At 45.1% G+C, this 26,440-nt stretch overlaps 1 protein-coding gene and 1 non-coding gene across 8 annotated transcripts in view; both read left to right on the top strand.

Annotated features, from left to right (window-relative positions):
- The window catches only part of pla2g4c (phospholipase A2 group IVC), a 36,411-nt gene that overhangs the window by 4,590 nt on the left and 5,381 nt on the right, over positions 1-26,440 (top strand). The window contains exons 1-7 of one of the 7 annotated variants that reach the window (XM_011473068.3): positions 15,058-15,269; positions 15,998-16,048; positions 20,048-20,158; positions 21,135-21,277; positions 24,310-24,496; positions 24,570-24,675; positions 24,753-24,893. In XM_011473068.3, the coding sequence (XP_011471370.1) occupies positions 16,043-16,048; positions 20,048-20,158; positions 21,135-21,277; positions 24,310-24,496; positions 24,570-24,675; positions 24,753-24,893 (694 nt within the window). In that variant the 5' untranslated portion in view covers positions 15,058-15,269; positions 15,998-16,042. Of the gene's footprint in view, positions 1-13,643; positions 13,794-15,057; positions 15,270-15,997; positions 16,049-20,047; positions 20,159-21,134; positions 21,278-23,154; positions 23,788-24,309; positions 24,497-24,569; positions 24,676-24,752; positions 24,894-26,440 lie in introns of those variants that run through there. The other 6 variants (XM_020701675.2, XM_023957919.1, XM_020701676.1 and 3 more) reach the window with 6 other exon arrangements.
- On the top strand, positions 5,798-5,867 carry mir181a-2 (microRNA 181a-2). Its single transcript, NR_107224.1, has one exon. It is a non-coding gene; the product is annotated as a microRNA 181a-2 (primary transcript).

The raw sequence follows: 26,440 nt of genomic DNA on the forward strand, positions 1-26,440 counted from the left end.
GATCCAAACTGGGCTTTTTCAGAAGAGGTTTAACAACTGCATATTTAAAAGACTGTGGCACGTAACCCGTTTCCAGAGAGGCATTTATCATTGTTAATATGGGATCATTAATTAGGGGAAAAGTTTCTTTAAAAAGTCTAGTGGGAATTGGGTCTAACAGACAAGTTGAGGATTTGGAGGACGTAATAATTGATGTTATTTCCGCTTCATCCACAGCAGTGAAGCAGTCTAATGTTACAGAGGTTTCTATGGATGCCTCCATTTCTACCGCTTCAGCCTGTTCTGGGCTGATAGTAGGAATAACTTGATTTAACTTATGTCTAATATTTGAGATTTTACTATCGAAAAATGTAAGAAAATCATCAGAGCTGAGAGAAACAGGAACATGTGGTTCTACTGAGCTCTGACTGCGAGTTAATTTAGCAATAGTGCTAAAAAGAAATCTTGGATTATTTCTATTCTCTGATATTAAGGTTGAATAGTACTGGCTTCTAGCTCTACGCAGAGCTTTTTTATAATTTAATAGGCTATGTTTCCAGATATCCAGAGACTGCTCTGAACCGGAGCGGCGCCATTCTCTTTCCAACTTACGGGTTTCTTGTTTAAGAGAACGAATTTCAGCGTTAAACCACGGTGCTACTCGGTTTTGTCTGACGGACTTAGGTTTCTGGGGGGCAACAACATCAAGTGTACTCCTGAGGGCTTGTAAGGCATCATTAACAAAGTGGTCATTTATACTAGGACTGATACTATGGGAGCTGGTCTCAGAGTATTTTCTCAGAATATCACTAAGTACTGGCTGAACTGTGTGTTTAAACTCAGACACAGAACGGTCAGTTAAGGTTCTTCTAAGCTGTTTCTTATTCACTGGGGCAGTAGCATGCTCTAATGTAAACTGGATGGTAATCAGAAAGTGATCAGAAATGATGGGGTTAAGAGGAAGGACACTCAGCTGGCTGATCTCTATCCCATGGGTTAGAACAAGGTCCAGGGTGTGCTTATGACAGTGAGTGGGTTCATTCACACTTTGGGTGAAACCAACATCATCTAATAAAGCTGCAAAAGCCTTTCCTAGGCAGTCACTGGGGTCATCAACATGAATATTAAAATCCCCTAAAATTATAGTTTGATCAGAATCTAAGACAATAGTCGACAAGAAATCGGAAAACTTAGCCAAAAATTCCAAATACGGGCCGGGGGGGCGATAGATAATTATGAATAAAACAGGTTTTGGAGTTTTCCTGTTTGGGTGATTTATAGACAATATGATGTTTTCAAATGAATTATAAGCATTTTTAACTTTAGGGCTGAGAAGTAAGCTAGACTGTGATATTACTGCCAAACCACCTCCTTTCCCTGAAATCCTGGATTTCTGATAGTTAGCATAAGTGGGGGGGGTTACTTCATTCAATCTAACATAGTCATCCTGTTGGAGCCAAGTTTCTGTTAAGGCTAAAAGACTGAGGTTGTTATCAATGATCAACTCATTGACTAAGAGGGACTTGGAGGACATGGATCGAATGTTTAATAAACCGCATTTAATGACATCATAATTCTGCTTGTGAGAACTGCTGTCTGTCACTTTGAGGTTTCTATGACGCGCTCCTTTCATTTGTCTTTCAGCACATAAGCTAAAGCTAGGACCTGTTTGACTTTCCCTGCATGGGTTTTGCACCAGCACTATCCCTAAGGGAGGCTCAGAGGAGTGTTTTACACTGCTGCTCTGCGCCCGGGTCTCGTCTCTGGATTGTCAGGTTGACAGACTAAGGCTAGCAGAAATGTTTCTAGAAAGAAGAGCGGCACCGTCCCGAGTGGGATGGACGCCGTCTCTCCGCATGAGACCGGGCTTCCCCCAAAACGCGCTCCAGTTATCCACAAAACCAACGCCGTTTTCTGGGCACCATCTAGAAAGCCAGCGGTTAAATGATGAAAAGCGGCTGTACATTTCATCACTGACTAAGTTCGGCAGGGGACCAGAGAAAATTACAGTGTCGGACATCGTCTTAGCCAGTTTACACACCGAAGCTACGTTTAACTTAACCACCTCTGATTGTCTCCGTCGGGCATCATTACCGCCTGCGTGAATCACGACTCGACGGAACCTGGACTTATTCTGAGCTAACATCCTAAGGTTCCCCTCGATGTCACCAACTCTGGCCCCCGGATAACACCTGACTGTAGCCGCTGGGAGCTCCACGTTTCTAACTTCAGAAGAGCCTATTACCAGAGTTGAGTGTTCAGCGGGTGTGTCGCTGAGGGGGGAGAACCTATTACTAACGTGGAGTCTAGGGTGCTCTAAGTTTTTGCGTTTAGCACCATGTTTCCTCCCAACCGGTACAAACCCCTGTGTGTTTCCCAGCTGTAGGGAAGGCGCTTGGGTGCTAACTGGGTTAGCCCTGGTAGCGCGGCCCGCGCTACGAGTAACGACCTGGCTAGCCGGCTTAGCTTCCACTGTGCGGAGCCGCGCTTCGAACTGCTCCAGCCTGGCCTCCAAGTCTAACGCAAGACTACACTTAACACACCTACCGCTGTCTTCACTAAAGGAGGCAGGATCATCACTAAACATATGGCACATGGGGCAGGAGAGAGGAGGAGAGGTGGAAGGAGTGGTGGCCATGCTAGGTTCTAAGCTAAGGCTAGCGGTGTTTAGGTAAAGAGAAGTGGTTTATTTAGCAAAATGAGAAAAGTGAACAGCAAGCGGCTTAACAGTAGCAGTCAAACACGACTAACACTGGGAACCGCTCACCCGGAAATGACGTCACAGGAAGCTGCCAAACCAATGCAAATCTGTTCACTACACGCATATGCAATTGTAAGTCTGTTACACATGTGCACAGTTGAGTCCACTATATGCGTGTGCGTCTGCTATATATGTGCCTGGGTGAGTCCACTACACGCGTGTGCAAGTGTGCGTCTGCAATACATGTGCCCGGGTGAGTCCACTACATGCGTGTGAAAGTGTGCTTCTGTTATACATGATCCCAGGTGAGTCCATTACACACGTGTGCGAGTGTGCATCTGTTATACATGTGCTTGGGTGAGTCCACTACACGCGTGTGCAAGTGTACGTCTACCATACATGTGCACGGGTGAGTACACTACATACGTGTGCAAGTGTGTGTCCTTTTTACATTTGCTGGGGTAAATCCACTACAGGCATGTGCAAGAGTGCGTCTGTTATTCATTATTCTCCAATACATGTGCCCGGGTGAGTCCACTACACACGTGTGCAAGTGTAAGTCTTTTACACATGTACACGGGCTAGTCCACTACACGCATATGCAATTGTAATGAGTCTGCTACACATGTGCCCGGGTGAGTCCACTACACGCGTGTTCGTTTCCAATACATGTACACGGGTGATTCCACTACACGCGTGTGCAAGTGTGCGTCTGCTATACATGTGCATGGGTTATTCCACTACACGCATGTGCAAGTGTGCGTTTGTTACACATGTACATGGCTGAGTTTACCACACGAGTGTCCATTTGTAAGTCTGTTACACGTGTGCATGGGTGAGTCCACTACACACGTGTGCAAGTGTGCGTCTGTTACACATGTACACGAGTGAGTCCACTACACGTGTGTGCAAGTGTACGTCTGCTATACATGTGCCTCGGTGAGTTCACTACACGCGTGTGCAAGTGTGCTTCTGTTATAGATGTGCCCAGATGAGTCCACTACACACCTGTGCTTCTGTTATACATGTGCCCAGGTGAGTCCACTACACACGTGTGCAAGTGTGCGTCTGTTACACATGTGCACGGGTAAGTCCACTACACGTGTGTGCAAGTGTACGTCTGCTATACATGTGCCTCGGTGAGTTCATTACACGCATGTGCAAGTGTGCGTCTGTTATACATGTGCAACGGTTGAGTCCACTACACGCGTGTGCAAGTGTGCTTCTGTTATACATGTGCCCAGGTGAGTCCACTACACGCGTGTGCAAGTGTGCGTCTGTTACACATGTGCACGGGTAAGTCCACTACACGTGTGTGCAAGTGTACGTCTGCTATACATGTGCCTCGGTGAGTTCATTACACGCATGTGCAAGTGTGCGTCTGTTATACATGTGCAACGGTTGAGTCCACTACACGCGTGTGCAAGTGTGCTTCTGTTATACATGTGCCCAGGTGAGTCCACTACACGCGTGTGCAAGTGTGCGTCTGTTACACATGTGCACAGGTGAGTCCACTACACGCGTCTGCAAGTGTGCTTTTGTTACACATGAACCCAGGTGAGTCCACTACACACGTGTGCAAGTGTGCGTCTGTTATACATGTGCACAGGTGAGTCCACTACACACGTGTGCAAGTGTGCGTCTGTTATACATGTGCACAGGTGAGTCCACTACACACGTGTGCAAGTGTGCGTCTGTTATACATGTGCACAGGTGAGTCCACTACACGCGTGTGCAAGTGTGCGTCTGTTACACATGTGCACAGGTGAGTCCACTACACGCGTCTGCAAGTGTGCTTTTGTTACACATGAACCCAGGTGAGTCCACTACACACGTGTGCAAGTGTGCGTCTGTTATACATGTGCACAGGTGAGTCCACTACACACGTGTGCAAGTGTACGTCTGCTATACATGTGCACAGGTGAGTCCACTACACGCGTCTGCAAGTGTGCTTTTGTTACACATGAACCCAGGTGAGTCCACTACACACGTGTGCAAGTGTGCGTCTGTTATACATGTGCACAGGTGAGTCCACTACACGCGTGTGCAAGTGTGCGTCCTTTATACATTTACCCGGGTGAGTCCACTGCAAGTGTTAGTCTGTTATACTGTGCATGGGTGACTCCACTACATGTGCACGTGACCACCTCCAATGTAACGTCTATGTAAAAGTGCATAAATGCACACTTTCAGCGTCCGTGTTCAAAACTCTTGTGTTCACATAACACTTCGCAGGTGTCTACGACTATTTTGGGGCTCAACGTACAAAACACAACATGGATGTCAGCTGTTTACATGCAGGATCAACCAACTGTACATCAACGCGTGTTTGTCAGTTAAACCAGGTTGACCAGTCAGGGACTTACATTTGGTAGTGACTAATGGGGGGTGTCCTTAATTCACAGAGTAACAACCATTGGATCATGAAGGAGAAATAAATAATTATGGTTTGATTCCGGCTGAATTAAGTCTTTCATTTATCAGAATAGAGTTGATTCTCCAGATTTACACCGCTTTGACATTTCACACCAACCCTCTTTCAACTGTAGGGGGCAGACACACACTAGTAAATAGTAGAAGAAAACTCTTCTCCTCTGTGATCACCATAGAGTAGATGTGCATTTCCTTAATGTGTGTCACATTCATGGTGTGAACGGAGCTTAATAAAGAGCACATATTTGCATGTCCTTACAGTCTGTTTACAGTTTGTACGAGGTTAAAGTTAAAAGTCCCATTTTCTGTCACACGCCTAGGTTTGTGAAATCTGCTGTCCACATTTGACCCCTCCCCTGGGGGGGTGAGCTGCTAACAGCCATGCTCGGGAACCATTTGGTGGATTAACCCGCCCCCCCAATCCAACCCCTTAATGCCATTTTAAGCAGCGAGGCATTGGGTCCCAATTTTTGAGTCTTTGGTATGACTCGGCCTGGATTTAAACTCATGATCTTTCAGTCACAGGGCGGACACTGTCCTACAAGGCCACTGAGCTGGATTCAGTAATTGATAGTTCAGCAGGACCTGTTTAACAGAAACTATACAAGTCTTTGTGGGTGTTCTAGGGGCTTTGTGGTTAATAATTTTTCTTCATAGGTATCCATGTTTGAATTTTTTCAAGTCTCAAGGAACATTCAACGCTGTCGGTGAGTTTGTGACAAAGGAGAAACCATCGAGCGTTGAGTGTACCCGAACACTTGAGCTCAGGCACCTTTGTTCCTATACAAATGAGGCATCAACCACCAAGAAAAAGGGTTTACTTCAGTCATCTGAACCCTTCTCCACACATCAGACTGACTGCTGACTGACCGCCCCATCCTCTAGTCAAATCAACCCGGTTCTTCAGCTGGACTGACTTCCCAAAACCTACAGAATCAAATTCAAACTTCTCTAGTTCATCTTTAACCCTTGTGCTATCCCAGATGACCCCCCCTTACATTGACGTGTTCTCCCTACCATGACAAAGGTGGATAAAGGTGGAAAGATTTCATGTAATCCATGGACACCATGGAAGATCACAAATCATTGAAGAAAAAAATTCAACACACTGTCTAGTGGGTCTAGATGACCCAACTCCCAACATTAAAGTGCCTAGGATAGCACAAGGGTTACGGCCCTCCTTACTCTGGCTTCTCCTTACCTTTCCAACCTACTACATATCAATACTCCCTCTGGTTCTTGTCGCTCCTCCTCTTCTGTCCAGCTCTATGTTCCGGCACGGCTCCCCATGGAAACTCTGGAATACCATCACTCCTGACCATAGACTGCTTAACAACCCTCAAATCCAAACTCAAAACTCATCTGTTTAATTCGGATCTTTCCCTCCGATTCACTGTGGATTTTCTGTCAGCTACTATTTATTGTGTTTTTATTGAATATTTTGTGAATTTACTGACCTTTGTTTTGTACAGTGTCCTTTAGTTCCTTGAAAGATGTGTTTAAATAAAATGAATTATTCTTAATATTTCTTGGCGAGTAAAGAAACTGTCCTGTTCTGCTGCAGGGTTGTGGTTAACATTCATCGCTGTCGGTGGGTTGGGTTTGCTGTTAACTCACCGCTCCATGAATGTCAGCTGTTTCCATGCAGGACCAGAATTCCTGAACAGGTTAAAGGTTGTTTTTGACTTTGGGAAAAAGTTACAACAATAAAGATTTGTTACAAAGGTTTTGGGTCATTTGTGTTTTTGCTGCATCTTTAAAATTTCTGGTGCAAAACTAAAAATTAAGTCACTGAAGTAATGAGAATTTAGAAAAGCCAAGAGATGAGAGAGGAGGAAGCGACTGAGGAAAAAAAGGACAGGAAAAGATGCAAAAGGACAAATAGTAAGAGTGTCCGAAGTCAGAGATCTGTCTCTGCCTTTGGTCACCAGCGGGAACCATCTCAGAGTTCTAATCACAGCTGAATCTCCTTCATTTATCAAACCACAGCATACTTAAGCTCTCAGTGAAAGTATTATTTGTGCCACGCTGCCTTCCGTACTGAGGGTCATATTTGGACCTGATCGTCTGTCTCCTGACTCTGTTTGCCTGTCCCGACCCTCGCCTGGATTTTGACCATCCTGTCTCTCCTTTGATGACCTCATGCCCCTTATCGATCCCTGCCTGCCTGACCCTGATTTGGCTCTGTGGACCTTTAGCTGAGCTAATAAACCTGCTGCATCTGGATCCAGCCATCTGCCTGTTCCTGTGACAAAGAGGATAAAAGACGACAACAACAACAACAAGAAGCCGAATGAGTTCAATTCACAACCGACAGTATGTCTGGAACAACTCTGCAGGAGGCCTCCACAAAGATGCCTGAGCCTCCTCTGGCCAGACAAAAACTAACAGACAAGGCCTTGAATTTAATTATTTAAAAGCTATTATGTAGGGAGATGAAAACATTCAAACACACACATTAAAAGACACTGATCCTCAAAAACAGAACAACAATCATTAATGAATTCTCTTCTATATCAGACTATTCCATTAATTGGAATAAATCTGTTTTATTACCACTGAACAGTAATGCGGAGCAAGGACTCACAATACCAGTTAAATCAGGCAATATAAAATATCTAGGTATTTATTTTTCCCCCAAAATATCAGAACTGGTGCAGCTAAACTACACCCCATTACTGAAAAACATACAGGACGATCTAACACGCTGGACCAACCTGCCTTTGTCCCTTATGGGCAAGGTAGCCACGGTTAAAATGAAAATCTTACCCAAAGTTAATTATCTCTTCTCAATGATTCCCACACAACCGCCATAAAAATGGTTCAAAACATTAGACTCATCCATATCACGCTTTCTATGGAACAATAAACCTGCAAGAATTAGTCTAAAAACTTTAAAATCTGCAAAAAGCTGTGGAGGATTAGAATTACCTAACTTCCACAATTACTTTCTTGCAAATAGATTACAATACATCTTAAAATGGTTAAAAAATAATCCAGAAACCAACTCATGGTTAGACTTGGAACAGGCGTTATGTGGAAAGATCAACCTGTCAGATCTTCCATTTATCAGCCAAATAGTTAAAAAACAGGATTGTTTCAAAAGTATTAATATAAATGCCACTTTAACAGCCTGGTGGGAATTTCTCAAAATATCAAAATCATCAATTCAACCATGCAAAATGACACCCATCTGGAACAACCCAGACATCCTCATAAACAAAAAAATTATCCACTTCCCAGCTTGGCAAGCAGGGGGCATAAAACAACTAGAGCAAATAATTATTGATAGAAGATTCATAACTCCCCAGGAACTTCAAGACAAACATGGAATATATAACTTCTTGGAATATCAGCAACTTAAATCAATTATTACTAAAAAGTTTAAATACAGAGACAACGATTTAAAGCTACCAGATGTAGTTACCACTCTGATCAATTTCTCAATGAATAAAACTTTCTCCAAAATATACAAACTTTTATGTAATTTAGATAACAATATTTCACTTCCGACAACAAAATGGGATGCGGATTTGAGCATCAGCACAGATGAAAGTTTTTGGTCAGAACTTTGTCTAAACACCTTTAAAATGACAAAAAGTCCAAATCTGCAGCTAATCCATTTCAAAACTCTACACAGAATTTACTACACTGGACAGAGGATGTTCAAGATGGGTCTCAGCAACTCAGACATTTGTCAGCACTGTGACAGTAATCTACCCGACAATTACATGCACGCACTGTGGTTCTGCACGCCTGTCCAGGCTCTCTGGCAGCAGGTATGTGCCGATCTATCAGTCTGGCTTAAGGCTTCAATCACAGCTTCACCGTCACTTTGTGTGCTTGGTGACATGAGTGCCATCGATGTAGAAGGAGGATTAGGCTCTATCATTTTCATAACTCTTTGCATTGCTAAAAAAACTATTTTAATAAATTGGAAAAGCAAAAAAAATATAAATATAAGTCAACACAGAAATCTGCTGTTTGATCATATCAGCTTGGAAAAAATGTCAGCCCAAAGTTCGAGTAACTTTGAAAGAATTCGGTCTCTCTGGTCTCCCATAGCTAACTCCATGACTTAGGGGGTGGGGGGGGCCTGGTCGTCGCTGCTCCTTGCCCTTCTGCCGTGGGCCGGGGTGGGGGTCGGGGCCTCCGGTGCCTGGCGGGGGGTGGTGGGGGCTCCGTTGGTCGGGGGGTCGGGTCCGGCACCTGGGTGGGGCGGGCTGGGGCGCTGCGTGGTCCTCTGGGCTTGGGTGTGGGGGTGGGGGGTGGCGGTCTGGCTTGGCTTGGGGGGGTGGTCCCTTTGCCTGTGCTGGGGGGGTTGGCGGGGGGCGCTGCTCGGGGGGGGGGCCCTGGATGGGCTTCCCATCTACACCTGGGGCTGGGATCGGCCCTTCCCTGGCTCTGGGGCGGGACGGGACAACCCTCTTGGGGCCCCCGGTCGCTCTGGGTGTCATCCGCTTCGGCTGCGGGGTCTGGGGTGGGGTGGGGTGGGGGGTGGGGTGGGGGGTCTTGTCGGCCCTGTCCTGTGGGGGGGCATTCTGGGGGGGGGGGCACTATTGGTACGGGGCAGGGGGGGTTGACGGGTCGGGGTCTCCGCTGAGGCCATCGGCGGTTTCCCCGGCCGGTTGGCTGCCTCGGTCCCGTCGAGGCCTGACCAGAGCTCTTCTAGGGCCGGCGTTTGGGGGTGGGGGCCTGGGCTTGCTCCGGGGGGGGCCGGCGCTTTCTGGCTCCTCTCTCTCTGTGTGGGGGGGTGGTGCTGGGCCTGGGGTGTCGGCGCCTCCGGGGGTGGGGCCCCTGGGCTGGGTGGGCCTGGCCCCCTTGCTGGGGGGGGAGGGGCGGGGGACAGCTGTTTGACCAGCTATCAGCTGTCCCCAACTTACCCCCTTCCTCATATAACCTCATAATAGGGTGAGGGGGTGGGGGGCTTAGCCTGCGATGAGCCTTGGGGGGGGTTAACTAGGCAGTGGCCCCCCTCCTATGGTTGCCGTATGGAGTGGGCCCCCCCTCTTTCGGTTTTATTTGCACCTTAGACATGTAGGGCCCTTGGTAGGGGGGGTGCTTGGACATCACTGCCAGCAAGCAGCGGATGTCCTCCTAGCACCCTACCCGCCAATTTTAACCGCACCTTAGACATTTAGGGCCCCTTGGTGGGGAGGGTGAGGGGACGTCACTGTGAGTAATCAGGAGATGTCCCCTTAGTGCCCTACCCGCCAATTTTAACTGCACCCCCCTTAGTACACACACCCCTCCCCCCTTAATATATACATCCCAACATAAACACACACACATGCACACACACACCTTCTCAAACACACATACACGCACACACATGTTGCAAGGAAGGTGGGACCTGGGTCCATCTGTCCCCTGCCTCTTCCCTGGTGGGGGGTACGGGCCCCTTTGCAACGACGGCCGTGTCCCCGGGGTGCCGGCTTCCTGGGCCCAGCGGTGCTCTCTCCGCGCGGTGGGGGGGTTCACATTACATCTGAGCCGGGGGTGTCTGGTCCCTGGGGGGTGGGTTCTGGTCCTTGCTCCTGGGTGCTGGGCCCCGCCAAATTTCCAACTGTGGCCGAGCCTGGTCGGGCCATATTTACAACACCCCTTGTGGGCCCTCTTTTTTTCCCCGGGGTTCCCCCCTCCCTGGACCAACCGTGGGCCGGGCGAGTGGCTGCCTGGAGTGCGGGGCGGGTCTCCCTTGGGGGGTCCTGGCTCGTACCTGGGGTTGGGGCGGGGGGATGCCCGGAACTCCTGGGTGGTGGTGGGGTGCTCGTTTGGGGCTGTGGGCGTCCTTCTCCGGTGGGGCCCTGCGTTGGGTTCTCCCGGCGCGGCGGGGGGGCTGCTCTCCTGGTTGGGCTGGGGCGGCGCTCTCTTTCCCTCCGTGCCTCCCTGGCCTCTGGCTCTGGGGGCCTTGCGGCGGCCCTGCTGGCCCTGGCCTGGGTGGCGGGCTTGGTCGCCCGGGCGGCGGTTGTTCCCTGCCGGTTCCCGTGTGGCGTTGGGGGGATTCCGGCTGCCGCTGCTGCTGCGGTGGGGGTCTTGGGGTGGGGATGGCTGGGCACTCTCCCTCCTTCTTTTCACGTTCCACCATCCATTTTAGAAGAACATAAACACTCACCTGAGCACAGGTGTTAGCTCACCTTTGCACTAATAGTTTGCATGACTGAATGACTGAAATATTTCACACTAGTTGGTTTTAAGGCATAAGTATGCGTGTGAACACTATCTGTTTTGTGTACATGTCGACAGGTGGACATTTTTGCAGCTAGCAGGTGTGTTTATAACATTTGAGTGTGTGTGTGGACAGGCCCCGCCCCTTTTTGTACTACATTTGAACCTTACCATAATGATTAACAACCAGTAAACTTGTTGCTTTATGCTGCTTCATGGTCTTACCCCCCTTCCCCTCCTATTATCACCCCCTACCCCCCCTCTCTCTAACGTCCCTCTCTCTTCTTCCCCTCTTTCCTTTTCCGTCCGGTCCAACACCAAAGATTTTCAGACATGATTGAAATTAATAAAGTTTGGCCTCAATTACAAAAGGGGTTTATTCAAACATACCTTTGGTTTGTCTGAAGATTAATAACCCCTCTTGTTAAATTAAAATATGTCCAACACAAGAGGCCCTCAGCTCTCATCTGTCTGCCCAGCTGTTGGACAGGACAGGTTAGAAAAAAAAAAAAAAAAAAAAAAAAACAGAACAATATTACGCAGAATGAGACTGCTACATTCACAGTTTGATTCAACAAGGACCACCTTACAACATGATACTCAGGTTGAATAATGGCATAAAATAGATAAGAAATCTTTTCAGGCATTTATTATTATTTTATTTATTTGTTTATCATTATTCTGTGTTTTTGTAACAGAATACATTTGAATGATGAAGGCTGAAGGGGTTCAGACTCGTCATGAGTAAAACAGATGGACGCCTCCACGACCACCCGGATTGACAACAGACCAGACTTTACGGGTCTGAGCTGCTAACGTCGGCTTCGGAGCCACCCAGGACCGTACCATTGTCAATCTCCTCAGACTGTCTGTTTAAGCCTCTGCTGCAATCGGCACAAAAGTATGAAGTAATATTTGTGCCACAACGAGAAAAAAAAGTTTTGAAAATATTTTTTTCTAAACTGCAGAAGAAATGTAGCCCACATTTTGAATAATTTAACTTTCTAAGTTATAGATAAAATGTTTTCTTCCAAAGTCCTGCCTGTTCATTCAAAATATCTTTAGCCTAAACTTACGCAGGTGTTTCTAAAGTGTTCTCTCAAACCTTTTAAACTTCAGAGTTAGAGCTTGGAGTTAGAAATGTGCCAGAAAACCAGCCAATCACTGAATAGAGGGTTCATGCCGATTGGTCCGGATTCCATCCAATTAAGCATCTTTATCTCACATTCAAGCTGCTTGGATTCAGTCTTTGTGTTTGATTCAGCACCAAAGGAGCCGCTCTGACCCGTTTCTGGCCAGAACCCAGAAGAAGCAGCAAAGCCAAATGATCAGGACAGATAAGACACCTCCTACAATAAGTAACCAAAGGAGTACAGATGAACCACGGAATCAAACCCTCGGGGGGAACGCCAAATCAAATGTAAAAGGCAGAAACCAAAACCAAAGGGGCAGAACAGGATTGGACAGAAGGAGTCCTGCCCCCATCAAAGAACCACTGTGGCTCACATGAACAAAAACCAAGAGCAATGACGTCCACCCGTGCATCCTCTGAAGCTGCTGAATCCTTTTCTTCTTCCATTAGTGGTCACAGGGCGGCTGGAGCCAGCAAGGCGGGGTCCACCTTGGACAGGTCACCAGTCTGTTGAGTATAAACTGAAAGATAGCGTGTCATGACCCCATGGGGTCAACCAAGTGGACCATGAAGTGCTTGTAATTCTAGTGGCTACAGATGAGGGCGTCATGGCGTCAGGACGGTTTTAAGGCAAGGCAAGGCAAGTTTATTTGTATAGCACAATTCGTACACAAAGTAATTCAAGGTGCTTCACAAAACAGAAAAATGCATTAAAATCACAATACATCATAGAAATAATCAACGTAAAATTTACTTTAAAAGAAAAGAAGAAAAAAAAAATAATAATTGAAAATTGATTTAAAAATAAAGGAAGGAAAGGAAAGAAAAGTGCAGATAGGACCTTTCAGTCATATACACGACTAAACAGAAATGTTTTAAGTCTAGATTTGAACATGAACACAGAAGAGGCCTGTCTTACGACTTCAGGGAGGCTGTTCCAGATTTTAGCTGCAGAATATTGAAACGCTGATTCCCCTTGTTTAGTTCTGACTCTGGGAATCAACAGGAGGCCGGCCCCTGAGGTCCTCAGAGTACGAGATGGTTCATATGGCACTAACATGTCAGAGATGTACTTTGGTGCTCGGCCATTTTAACCGTGAAGAACAGTTGTTTACAGATGCCTCTGGGGTTTAGGTCTTTCCTTCCTTTGACGAGTAATGGAAGGACCCGCCCACATCGCCGTCCACAGCAGATGTGTGTGTGACGCTGAAATGCAGGGCAGGAAACGGAGACGTGTGCTTTTGGCTGTTGGAAGGTCAGCGGCTCCACTCTAACATGCATGTCAGATCCGTGTGTTTTCAGGGAGCGCTTTGGCTCTGGGCTTTCGTTTCAGGAGTTCTCGCCGTGCAGGACTTGGTCGGACCGGAAAGCAGGTCTCAGGTGAAGCTCTAAAAGTGAACTCTAGACCTTAGAACTGTTAGAGCTGTTTTTGTTTTCCCTCTAATCTTCCCCTTCTGACTCCTCTGGAATCACATTTACTGTTTTAGAAGGAAAAAAAAGGACGATTTGGTTTTTATAAGTGACGTGTGGGAAGGCTGGTGGCTGGTGAGGCACTGTCACAAAGCCGTGAACCCAATGTATTTACCAACTACTGATAGGATTTTTAATAGCTCACATCAGCATCATTTTTCTAAATATAGCGGGTTTATATTTGGCAAAGGAAGAACATAAGATGTTTGGAACTGGTTGTTTTCAAGCAATCAAAGCAGGAATTTGCTCATCCATCATTTATTACTTCCTGTTTTGACTGAACGTCCAATTTAGAGACATTTTCAAGCTGAGAGATGAAATCTGCCATTTTAGTCAGAGCAAAACATAAAGTAACAGACTCCTTTTGAACTTATTATGAGCAACCACTGAAAATGAACAAACATGAGCTCCAGAGCGCCCTCCCTCTTCTTTGAGGCAGAACTACTGCCTGCCTCACATAAATTAAACAGGAATTGTGCAAAACTAACAGCTGTTTTGATCATAAGAAGCTGCTTTTAGGCTTTTTTTCCATTGCTGTGACTCGAAACCACTATTTCCCTTTATTGATTGCTTTCCCCCGTCTGGAAAAAAAGCACTCAATAAAGGCTATTTGTTCCTTCATCTTTCTTCCTACCAGAGTCATCCTCACACCACCATAACTCATCTCTCCATCCACCCCTTTGAAGTCACCGGTCCTTTCAGATTACAAAGTCTGCACCAGATGTAATCAACTTCTGCTCCTTCCTCCACTCTGCTCCTCTCTTTTCTGCTTTTTCTATTCTTTTAGCAAAATCCATCTGAGGGGCTGCATGACAGTTTCTCTCTCACCTTGTGACAGTTTGTGGATGACTTTCCTCTGAGGTGCCAGTCAGGTCTCTCTCCTGACATATAAGATACAAAAAAAAATCCACTGTCACAAAGGATGTTATGCACACCCTCTGGTCTTTACACACACAAAAGCCCAAAGTTCGTTTAAATTCTTTTATTGTCTCTGTTACTTTAGGGGGGGGGGGGGGTATTGCTGAAATTAAGTTAGGAAGCATGGCCACACAGTCTACTTCTTCTGAGGACCTTTTGTTTCTTGTTCAGTCCAGTACTCCTTCGAAATCCATTCCGGTTTCCTGGGACGTTGTTTCCTGAATCCAGTCCTTGGTGGAGGGGATCCAGTCCAGGTTTTCCAACCGTCTTTGTTGTACAGCAGCAGTTCCGTGTTTTACGTTAAAGAGTTGTGGGTTCTTGGTCCAGTTTGTTGTGTTGTGACTTTAATCCAGGTTTTGAGCAGATGTCTTGTGGATAGTGCAGGATGAGGCCTTGTGCAGTAAACTGTCTGGAAAAGTTCTGCAGCATCTGATCAGGTTTTCCTCTCAGAAGACGTCAGTCTTTCAGGTTGAAGTACTCATGATCTTTCAGCTTCCTCCTCTCTCTGACTCCTCACCTCCCAGATCCTCTGCGTTTGTCTTTTTATGTCCCCTCTTTCCACAACTGATGGCACTCTGATTCGAGGGCACGCCTCTCCTCTCTGACCTGCACAGGGGATTTTCACCCCTCACAGAGAAGCTCCTGGTTTCTGTGTGGAGTTTGCATGTTCTCCTCATGTATGTGTGTTTAAGCCCCGTCTACATTTTTATTTACAGTCAAGATTTTTTCTTGACTGCACTTATCTGTATTAGTGCAAGGGTTATGGCCTACGTCTGAAGTTGTTTTATTTACTAGAGTCGTGAACAGTTAGCTGATAGCATCAATAATGACAGACAGGTGTTCTGCCCAAAGAATGTCTGTTCTGCAGTCAAACCAGTCTAGTGTTCATTTTACTGTTTACTTTTTAACCCTTGTGCTATCCTAGGCACTTAAACATTGGGAGTTGGGTCATCTAGACCCACTAGACAGAGCTCTGAATCTTTTTTCTTCAATAATTTGTGATCTTCACTGGTGTCCATGGATTACATGAAATCTTTCCACCTTTATCCACCTTTGTCATGGTAGGGAGAACACCTCAATGGAAGGGGGGGGGGGGGGGGTCATCTAAGATAGCACAAGGGATAAAAAGTGTTGAAGCTTTTATTTTGAAAGACATTGGTCAGGACATTGACAAACCTGTTCCTATCTGCTTTTAGCCCACAAATCCAGAACCACCCTCCAGAAGAACTTCCCAGAAAGCAATGGCTGTAAGCAAAAACCTGTTTTTTGAAACTAGGACAATTAGTAATGGTACTATTGTATGACTTGTCTGTGGTGAATTAATTTAGATGTTTGATTAGTTCTCCTTCAAACCTAGCTGTCATTGATTTAGTTTTCTATCAGAACTCTGTTGGAGCTACATTAGAGCATTTTTAAAAACCTTTATTTTGTACTTTCACTACAATTCCTGTAGTTGTCACAGGAGCACACATGTACGGTGGCCCAGAAGGGTCACAACACAACACACTAACTTTACACACAACACATTAACTTTACACACAACACATTAACTTTATACACAACACATTAACTTTATACACAACACACTAACTTTACACACAACACACTAACTTTACACACAACACATCAACTTAACACACAACACATTAACTTAACACACAACACATTAACTTAACACACAACACATTAACTCACAACACAACACAATAGCTCACAACACAACACATTAACTCACAACACATTAACTCACAACACAACACAATAGCTCACAACACAACACATTAACTCACAACACATTAACTCACAACACAACACATTAACTCACAACACATTAACTCACAACACAACACATTAACTCATGGCCCAGAAGGGTCACAACACAACACATTAACTTACCTCACAACACATTAACTCACAACGGAAGTAAAGCAGCAATTGAAGGGCTTTTATTCTGAAATTTCTACTGGGCTGAGCAGCTAACTACCTAACAGAAAGTAATGTCACAGTGAGCTGTGGAGGGAGCATGTTATTGCTACAAGAGAAGCTAGCAGCAGTGTTGCCAGAAACTTTGTCTTTACTACGGTTCTCCTTCCTCTAAACACACACAAGATGAACACACACTCCTCCCTCCGCTCTGACACCCCCCTCTGTCGCTGCACGCGCGCTCCTCTCCTCTCCTTTTTTCCGCTCCGTCCTGTGTGTGCGTGTGTGTTGGGGACTGCAGGTGCCTGTGTGAGAAGACGGAGCGGAAAAAAGGAGAGGAGAGGAGCGCGCGTGCAGCTCCCTCCACAGCTCACTGTGACATTACTTTCTGTTAGGTAGTTAGCTGCTCAGCCCAGTAGAAATTTCAGAATAAAAGCACTTCAATTGCTGCTTTACTTCCGTTGTGAGTTAATGTGTTGTGAGGTAAGTTAATGTGTTGTGTTGTGACCCTTCTGGGCCATGAGTTAATGTGTTGTGTTGTGAGTTATTGTGTTGTGTTGTGAGTTAATGTGTTGTGTTGTGAGTTATTGTGTTGTGTTGTGAGTTATTGTGTTGTGTTGTGAGTTAATGTGTTGTGTGTTAAGTTAATGTGTTGTGTGTAAAGTTAATCTGTTGTGTGTAAAGTTAGTGTGTTGTGTGTAAAGTTAATGTGTTGTGTGTAAAGTTAGTGTGTTGTGTATAAAGTTAATGTGTTGTGTTGTGACCCTTCTGGGCCAACGTACACATGCTCACTTCCTGGTTCTTAAGTTTGGCTGTTTAAAAAAAAAGGTTTGGCTGTTTATTTATGCTTTTGAAGCATAAATAGGGTTTTAGTACAGAAGAGGATAAGGGCCACAGAGAAAGAAAAGAAGGGCATAGAAAATTCTGACTTTAATCTGAGAAATCTGAGATTAAAGTTAGGAGTTTTGGCTATCACAGACCAGTTAGACACTCCCAATCAACAATTAATGGATTGAAGACTCTATTGAAGACACCTGTTCTAAGTAATCATCTGCATGAAGGACACATGTTCGCAGACTCAGACAGATTCCAAATTCTCCAACATGTCTAAGACCAAAGAACTCTCTCAGGACCTCTGAGACATGATTGTTGACCTGCAAAGATCTGGAATGGGCTACAGAAACATTAGTAGAATTGCTGGATGTTAAAGTATCAACCATTGGTGCAATTGTCATAAGATTTCAGAAGTATGACATGACCATCAATAGACCTCGGTCTGGTGCTCCACAGCGTGGGGTGGCGATGATCATGAGAACAGTGAGAAACTGGCCTACAGCCACACAGCAGGAGTTAGTGAATGACCTCAAGGCAGCTGGGACCACAGTCACCATGAAATCAATTGGCAACACTTAAAATCCTGCATTGCCCGATAGGTACCTCTGCTTAAGAAGGCACATGTGGAGGCTCGCCTAAAGTATGCCAGCGATCACCTCAAAGATGCAGAGTGATTGGGAGAAGGTTCTGTGGTCTGACCAGACCAAAATCGAACTATTTGGCCTAAACTCAACTCGTCATGTGTGGAGGAAGAAAAATGCTGCCTATGATCCCAGGAACCACCGTCAAACATGGAGGTGGAAACATGTTTTGGGTGTTTCTCTGCCAAGGGCACAGGGCTGCTACACCACATCAGTGGGAAGATGGATGGAGCCATGAACCGTGCAGTCCTGAGAGACAAGCTCCTCCCCTCTGCTAGGAAGGTGAAAACGGGCCGTGGCTGGCTCTTCCAACATGACAAAGACCCAAAGCATATACAGCAAAGGCAACACAGGAGTGGCTCCAGAGGAACCATGTTAAGGTCATGGAGTGGCCCGGCCAGTCTGCGGTCCTCCGGACAGCCCACCAACCTTAATGATTTAAAGAGGATCTGCAAAGAGGGGTGGGCCAAAATTCCCACTGATATGTGTGTTAACCTTGACTACGACAAAGGTTTGACGGCTGTGCTTGCAAACAAAGGAACAGCCAGCAACTATTAAGTGCTATTGGAAGTGAGGGATCAAATACTTATGTCCCTCAGTGAAATACAAATAAATTCACAGAAATTCTTTAAAGTAATTTTCTGGATTTTCGTTTTTATATTCTGTCTCTTGATGTTAGAATACATCTGCTGTTAAAAGTATAAAATGATCATGTCTTTATTAGTGGGCAAACCAACTAAATCAGCCAGTGATCAAATACTTTACTCTCACTGTATGTGTTGCTGTTTTCAGTGCAGCTGATTGTCAGCTGATTACTGACCTGCTGACCTCCACATAGTGAGAGAATCCAGCCTCAAAGAGCCTTTCTGTACAGATGGTTTGGAAGTAGTCAAAGCTAAAAATCACAGATTAAATGCTCTTTTATTTCAAGAAGAAACGCTCAGTCTTCTAAATTTCACGTGTGAAGGAAGACTGATGATAGATGCTTTGTGTTGACATTTCTTTGCTCTAATGTTTTAAAGAACTGCAGGTTTCTGCCAAAATGTAACAATTTTAGCTGTAGCCTCGTGTTTAACAGTGTGGGGAATATTACTTTAAAAAAGGTATCAGGTATAGTTACTACTTAATTCAAAAAGTACCCTAGGTGGTAACTGGAGGACTCTGTAGTTAAAGTAAGTGGTTACCTAAAAAAAAATCATTTCAATAACAAAAGGGACTGTTGGCCAAAATGAAAACAGATCAGTCAATCAGGCAGGCTAAAATAGACCTGTACTTAACCTTTAATACAAATATTTGTTCATGGCAGTAAACATTTAAAGAATAGAAAGAAAGTGAGTTTCACTCTGGAACAAGTTAAAAAATCCAATTTACAATCTCAGACTGCTGGTTTGGTAAAAATCTGTACTTATTTTCTTCAAAGGTAAACAGTATGAAATGCTCCTGCAGTAACTGTAGTTACTTAACACATCAAACTCTCACAACCTGAGAGTCTAATCTGAAACCAGAACTGGGGCCCAAATGTGCCCCAAGAAAAACCCAACTGGCTGCCATTGGTTAGCATGAAACGTGGCGCTGCCTTAACCTTCTCTATGGTCGTCTGAATTTCTCTTGAAGTACATGAATAGATTACAGGCTCCACTCCAGTGTTCTTCCTGACCACTGGTACCTTTAGGATGCAGTGACAGATGGCCAGGTGTACTGTGGGAAATTATTCACTTTAACTTAGTTGGTCTGAAATCCGTTTCCCATGACCAGGATGTCAGCTCTGTGTTCATCAAACATGTCCAGGGTACTTTGGCTCAGAAAAGGCTGATAAGCACTGATCTGTACAACTGTGCTTTTTCACAGAAATTGGTCCGGGGGGGGGCGTCTTTGTGTGCTGGGGAGCAGGACTATGTTCACAAGAGGAAACAACTGGTTCTGGAGGCTCTTCACAGGCTGGAAATCGACTGCTCAGAGGTAAGAAAGTGTTCTTTCACCCATTTCTTTTCTTTTTTTAAACTCAAGCCAATATTAGCGCCAGATGTTAGCACAAAAATGTTCATCGAATGGATTGAGGTGGGTCTTCAATGACCAAGAGGAAGCCTGACACGGGACAAACCAGAGTTTGCCCCCCCATGCAAGAGGAGAACATGTAAACTCCACACAGAAAGGTCCCAGCTGGGATTCAAACCCGAGCTTTCTCGCTGTGAGGGGACCACCACTGCACCACCATGCAGCCCAATATTATGCCTCACAAAGTGAAATAGGAAAACCATTGGCTCCACCCATCTACCGATGAAAAACCACGCCCCTAACGCCACAGATTTGAGGTCTTCATTGTGACGTACCCGAGTCTCTCAATCCCCTGAGAGCTCCAGTCACAGACCCCAGCTGGGACCCCCTTCACTCTTAACTCTCCCCCTGAGTCACATAAAGGGGCAGTTGGGTCCATTTCGTCTCTTCAGCCAAAGGTTTCTGTAGATTTCAGCCAAAAATCTTTCATTTCAAAGTTAGACACTCAGGCAGTAAATCTTTTCCTGTAGGAGCAGAATCCAAAAATCTGTGTTCTCTTCCTCTTAAACTTGTCTTTGTTGGCATTCAGGAGCACAGAAACATAAAATCTCTAGGGTTAGGCTTAGAAGTCAAGACCAGATTTTCCAGTTCTTTGCAGGGTCAAGTCATGAAGTCCTAAACTACTCTTCTTTCTGTCACTTCACCTAAAGAAAGGAGAAATGTGTAAACTCTGCATCCAGCGCTCCTCACCTGTTGGAAAGGACAGCCACTAACAATCTTTTTTAACTGGACTTGAATAGTGATACTTCTATCAAACCTGCATTTAGTTAGTAATGACAAAAAGCAACCAGTGTTTTGTTCTGGGCCTGCTGGATCTGCAAGCTGTTAAAGAGCAAGAAACCCGCTTCAGAGATTCTCATTTTCCGTCCTCTGTGTCCAGGATTCGGTTCCCCACATCGCCCTGCTGCCGTCTGGAGGGGGTCAGAGAGCAGCGGTGGCTCTGCTGGGTTCTCTTCATCAGATGGAGAAGGAGGCCCTGCTTGGCACTTTGCTCTACCTTGGAGGGGTATCTGGGTCAACGTGGTAAAATGACCTCAGCCACATCAGTGGTGTGAATTTTAAGAGAGGAATGTGACAACAAACACAAAAACCTCTAAGATCCAGACTGAAGTTCAAAAATGTGTTGACTATTACAGTTATTATATACATTTACCATTTATTAACTCCCATGAAAACTATTATCAGAAAGCTGTTATCATGTCAGTAGCTGCGTTTACACGGACAAAAGTAATCGGAATGAACGCCTGATGGGAAGAAAAATGCGTCATGTAAACACGCCGTTCAGAATACTCTGCCCCCATCAGACTCGTTTGGATCAAAATGTCTTTCCGATGGAGATAGGCGGGTTATGTCGATAGTTGATCCCATCGTTGTTCGTGGAAACGGTTCATTCTGGTCGTGTGTCACTTCTGCTCTGGTTTAACGTTTTGGCTCCAGAGAAGCTTTGGAGCTCAAACAGGACCAACCGGCTGCTCCGCGGGGACCTCTGCACCTCGCCCCGCGGGCTCCTCGCTTCTCCCCAGAGAGAGGGCGCTGAGGAGGATTGCTTTGTGCCCCCGACGATGTAAGGATCCAGCGCGGTCTGGGCCCGGCTGCAGGTGGACCGAGTGAACCGTGTCTCTGAGCAGAGCAGCCGGACGTATAGCTTTGTGTTTGAGGGGAGGGGAGGATGCTTTGTTACGTGTGGAAGACTTCGGACTGCCATCCGTCCCGCAGCTCTATGTGAACAAGCAGCCGGACTCAGGAGAACCGGGTCTCCCGGTAGAACCGGGCAGAGCTCGGTCCGTCGGCTCACACAGCGGCTAGTTTGGGGCGGTGTGTGAGCTTAAAGCAGAAATGTGGCTCAGTCCTTAGAAACCGTTCAAACAATCACCTGGATTTGTGTTTCCAGTCGTGTCCCGACTACATAAAGGCTGATGTTATTCCACATATTTACGTTCAGCCAAGATGCAGATTGCAGCGTTTCCCACATGGATTTATGTTCATCAAAGGCTAAATGTTGTTAGCACGTGTTAGCCTCTCTGAACCCTTCTTCCAGCTCCGTTCTTCCACAGAAAAAGCACGGATTAAAAATAAAATGATGAGCGAACAGCCGCTTCATAATATTCATCACATTAATAAAAGCACATTTAGAAGATCGTCTCGTATATTACAGAGCTGCTGCATGAATGTTTATGGCAGCTGAGTTTGTTTACATCAGGACTCATTTCCTCTTCCAGTATTTTCATCACTACTGCTCATGAAAGTGTGACCATGTGAACGTTTGTTCTAATCTGAAATGTTTTTCTGGCTCCATGGACACGGTTGGATTTTAATCTGACCGTTGATCCCATCGAGATATTTTGCGCATGGAACCACGACTAGTGAAAGCTACATTCAGATCCCCCCCATGGGCAAATTCTGCAAATTAGCTTCTGCTAAAAGATCAATGATGTTCGCACGGGACAGCTGTTTAGTAGTATGCTTTTATACCTGTCCTTCATCATCATCCTCATCATTTATTCATGTATAGAGCACCTTCCATCAGCCAATGAGACCCAAAATGCTGTACACACAGGGCATAAATATAAAAGAATAAAAACAATTCAAAACAGAGATTCAAACCAGCATTCTAACAGGGCTAGACTGACGCTAAAGCACCAAAATGGAGGAAAAATTCTTTTTTAAACTCTCCAAGAGTGTGACCTCTTCAATGGCCAGCAAGCGCACGGTCCCTCCCGAAACCATGAACACAAACTGGTCAGTGGAGAGTAAGGACTCTAGGGGAGGGGTATTGTAACCCTTGTGCTATCTTAGATGACCCCCCCCCCCTTACATTGACGTGTTCCCCCTACCATGACAAAGGTGGATAAAGGTGGAAAGATTTCATGTAATCCATGGACACCAGTGAAGATCACAAATCATTGAAGAAAAAAGGTTCAGTACACTGTCTAGTGGGTCTAGATGACCCAACTCCCAACGTTAAAGTGCCTAGGATAGCACAAGGGTTAAAAGCTAACCGGATAAAAAGGTGCTGTACCTGCCAGGGACTGAAAGGTAAGGACCAGAATTTTGATAAAAATTCAGTTCAAAGAGACCAAGATGGATGTTATGTGGTCAAACTTCTTTGCCCCACAAATAAATATGGCTGCTGCATTTTGGACTGGATTTTGAAGCCTTGACTAACTCAGCATATAAAGAGCTGCCATAATTTAGTCTGGACAACAAAAAGGCATGGGCAACAGTTTCAAGGTTGGTTTGTGATATAAAAGACTTGATCCTAGCCAGACGTTGCATGTGAAAAAAGCAGGACCTGGTCACAGCATTTATTTGGAGCTGCATCAACCAGGTTTGTGACCACAGACTGCTCAAAAGGGGCAAGAGAGAAGAGATCAAGACCATGATGGTCTACTAGTAGGAGTAAACACAATTACCTCAGTTTTGCTTTCATTTAGGCAAAGAAAGTTGGTGACAACTACGGCCTAACTTCACCTTTAGGGGTAACACTTGGATGAGTGAGGACCCATTCTAACACAGAAAAACCCGTCGTTTAGGTAAGACCCCATCCACTCTAGGACTTCCCCAGCCGGCCAATCAGGATCTTATGATCAACTGTGTCAAAAGCAGTCGATAGACCCAATAATAAAAGAATGACCAGTTCACCTGCATCAGTTGCCATCAGAACATCATTAAAAAAATGTAAAGTGAGGTCTTTGTGCTATGTCCAGACCTGAACCCTGACTGTAAAGGTTCCAGGATCTCATGTGCATTTAAGAAAGTGATCAACTGTTTATGATATGTTCTCACTGACTTCAGCACAAAAAGGTAGGTTTGATATTGGCCTATAGTTAGAAAACAAAGCAGGATCAAGCCCTAGTTTTTTCAGCACTGGTCTCACCACTGCCTGTTTAAAATTGAGTGGAACCTGAGTGGATGTAAGACTAGTGTTAAGAATAGTTACACCTGCTAGTCCTAAGACTGCTACAACTTTCTGACAAAAACAGGCCGGCAGAACATCACTAGAAGACCCAGCTGGCTTCTTCAATAAATAAATGTAATTTTGCCTTTTTGTACAGGTCAATGGCCTCCCTGTACAATGATCCTGAATGGAGCTGCAACATGGACAGAGCTTTGTCCAAACTGGGGGGTCCTGGGGTGGAGCTGGAGCAAGCAACTGCCTGGTTGATTGAAAGGGCAAAAGAAGAGGATTTCTCCCTGACAGATTTGTGGGGGGTGTTAACCTCTGCTGGGATAATGAAGCAGGTAACACAACTGACCACACACAGCAGAAGAAGCAAAAGTAAAAGAAACAAAGCAGTTTCTTGTATTTCTTCAGATGGATCTTCGCCGTCTTTCAGAAGAAGCTGACAGAAGTGCCTCCAACCCATACCCAGTCTATTGTGCAATAGAACAGAGCTGCCTCTCAGAAGGACCCATAGAAGGCATGCTGGTCATAACCTAAAGCTCTTTTAGGCAATTTACAGCATTTGAAGTACAAAATAGACTCTTTATCTCCTAGGTAAATGGTTTGAAGTGACCCCCCATGAAGCTGGATTTCCTGAGTTAGGTCTTTTTATCCACACCTCTCTTTTGGGAAGCAAATTTGAAAGTGGACAACTGCTGGAGAAGAAACTAGAGATGGACATGATAAAGCTTCAAGGTACTGATGTCTTATATCTTTGTTCAGTTTCTCTTTTCCTCTGTTTTTAGAATTTTTTATGTAGGTTATTTTTCTTTTTAAAAGCAGTTTGTCCATTTCTGTCTCTCTTGGAGTAAAGGCAAATATTCCCGTATCCATCTTTTCCAAAAAAGATCAGTGAGGTATAGTACTTGCCGCCATCCGTTTTCTGACTCACTGGTCAAGTAGATCAAATATTCCAGGGGGTAGAGCAGGTTCCCTCATGAGAAAAAGAAGTTGGTTTGGTGGAAGAGGTTCCAAGTCATTTGGATCATCAGACATCTTTGTGAGTGGACAATCATTTAGAATTGCCTCTATTTCACAGAGTACTGTGCACAGTCCATCATCACCCAGTTGCTGCTGAAGTGGAACTGAGCAAAGAACCTTACGAATCAGCCGGATTAACCCTTGAGCTACCTTAGATGACCCCACCCTTGCATTGAAATGGAGTTTGCATGTTCTCCTCATGTATGTGTGTTTAAGCCCCGTCTACATTTTTATTTACAGTCAAGATTTTTTCTTAACTGCACTTATCTGTATTAGTGCTGTAACCATACATTTTAACAATGATCCAATCTACAGTCTATCGTTCATTTTATCCCTTGTGCTATCTTAGATGACCCCCCCCCCCCCCCTTCCATTGATGTGTTCTCCCTACCATGACAAAGGTGGATAAAGGTGAAAAGATTTCATGTAATCCATGGACACCAGTGAAGATCACAAATCATTGAAGAAAAAAGGTTCAGAGCACTGTCTAGTGGGTCTAGATGACCCAACTCCCAACGTTAAAGTGCCTAGGATAGCACAAGGGATACACGCTGCCATACGCCTCCAAGTGAGAAGCTGCTGGTGGGTCAAAACTCCACTGTAGTCCGGCTTGTGTCATAACTCTTGCATTTTACAAGGATTTCCAAAACGGTAGTGAAGAGGAACCGTGTCCACTGCATAACCATGTTCAGGAGTCATGTGTTGACAGCTACGCACAAGTTCTTCTGGTTGTCCCCTTGTAAACGGTTCCAAATAGTACAAGCAATCTGCCTTTCCTTTTTTTGCTTTCACTCCTTGCTTGAAAGCCTTGATCAACATTCTGTATTCCAGAGGATCCCCTTCAAATATGGAAATAGCTCGAGTGATGGAGATGTTGATAGCTGCTGTTGCACAAGTGCTGCTGTTGTTTCATTTTGCTTCTCCATTATGTTAATTATGCGTTCATTTAGTGAGTTATCAGTCTGTTCGTGTTGGCTATTGCTGGAATAATTGGTAGTTAGTAATGGTAATGTGTGTGATCACTCAAAACTAGAACTAATGAATGAGATTGATTTTATTGAACTGCTTGTTGTGCTTCGGTTGTGGACTGATGCTGTGTTGATGCTTGACAGCGGACTCCAATTGTTTGGTTTCCTTTGGTATTCCATCCATGGGCAGAGTTTGTTGTTGTCCCTTTGAAATATTTTGAAAGGCTAATTTCCATGTTTCTGCTTTGTATTCCTGATTTAAGAGTGTTTTAGTCTCCATTTGATGCTTTTGCT

This window comes from Oryzias latipes, chromosome 8 (assembly GCF_002234675.1).
Source record: "Oryzias latipes chromosome 8, ASM223467v1".
In the NCBI taxonomy this organism is placed as follows: domain Eukaryota; kingdom Metazoa; phylum Chordata; class Actinopteri; order Beloniformes; family Adrianichthyidae; genus Oryzias; species Oryzias latipes.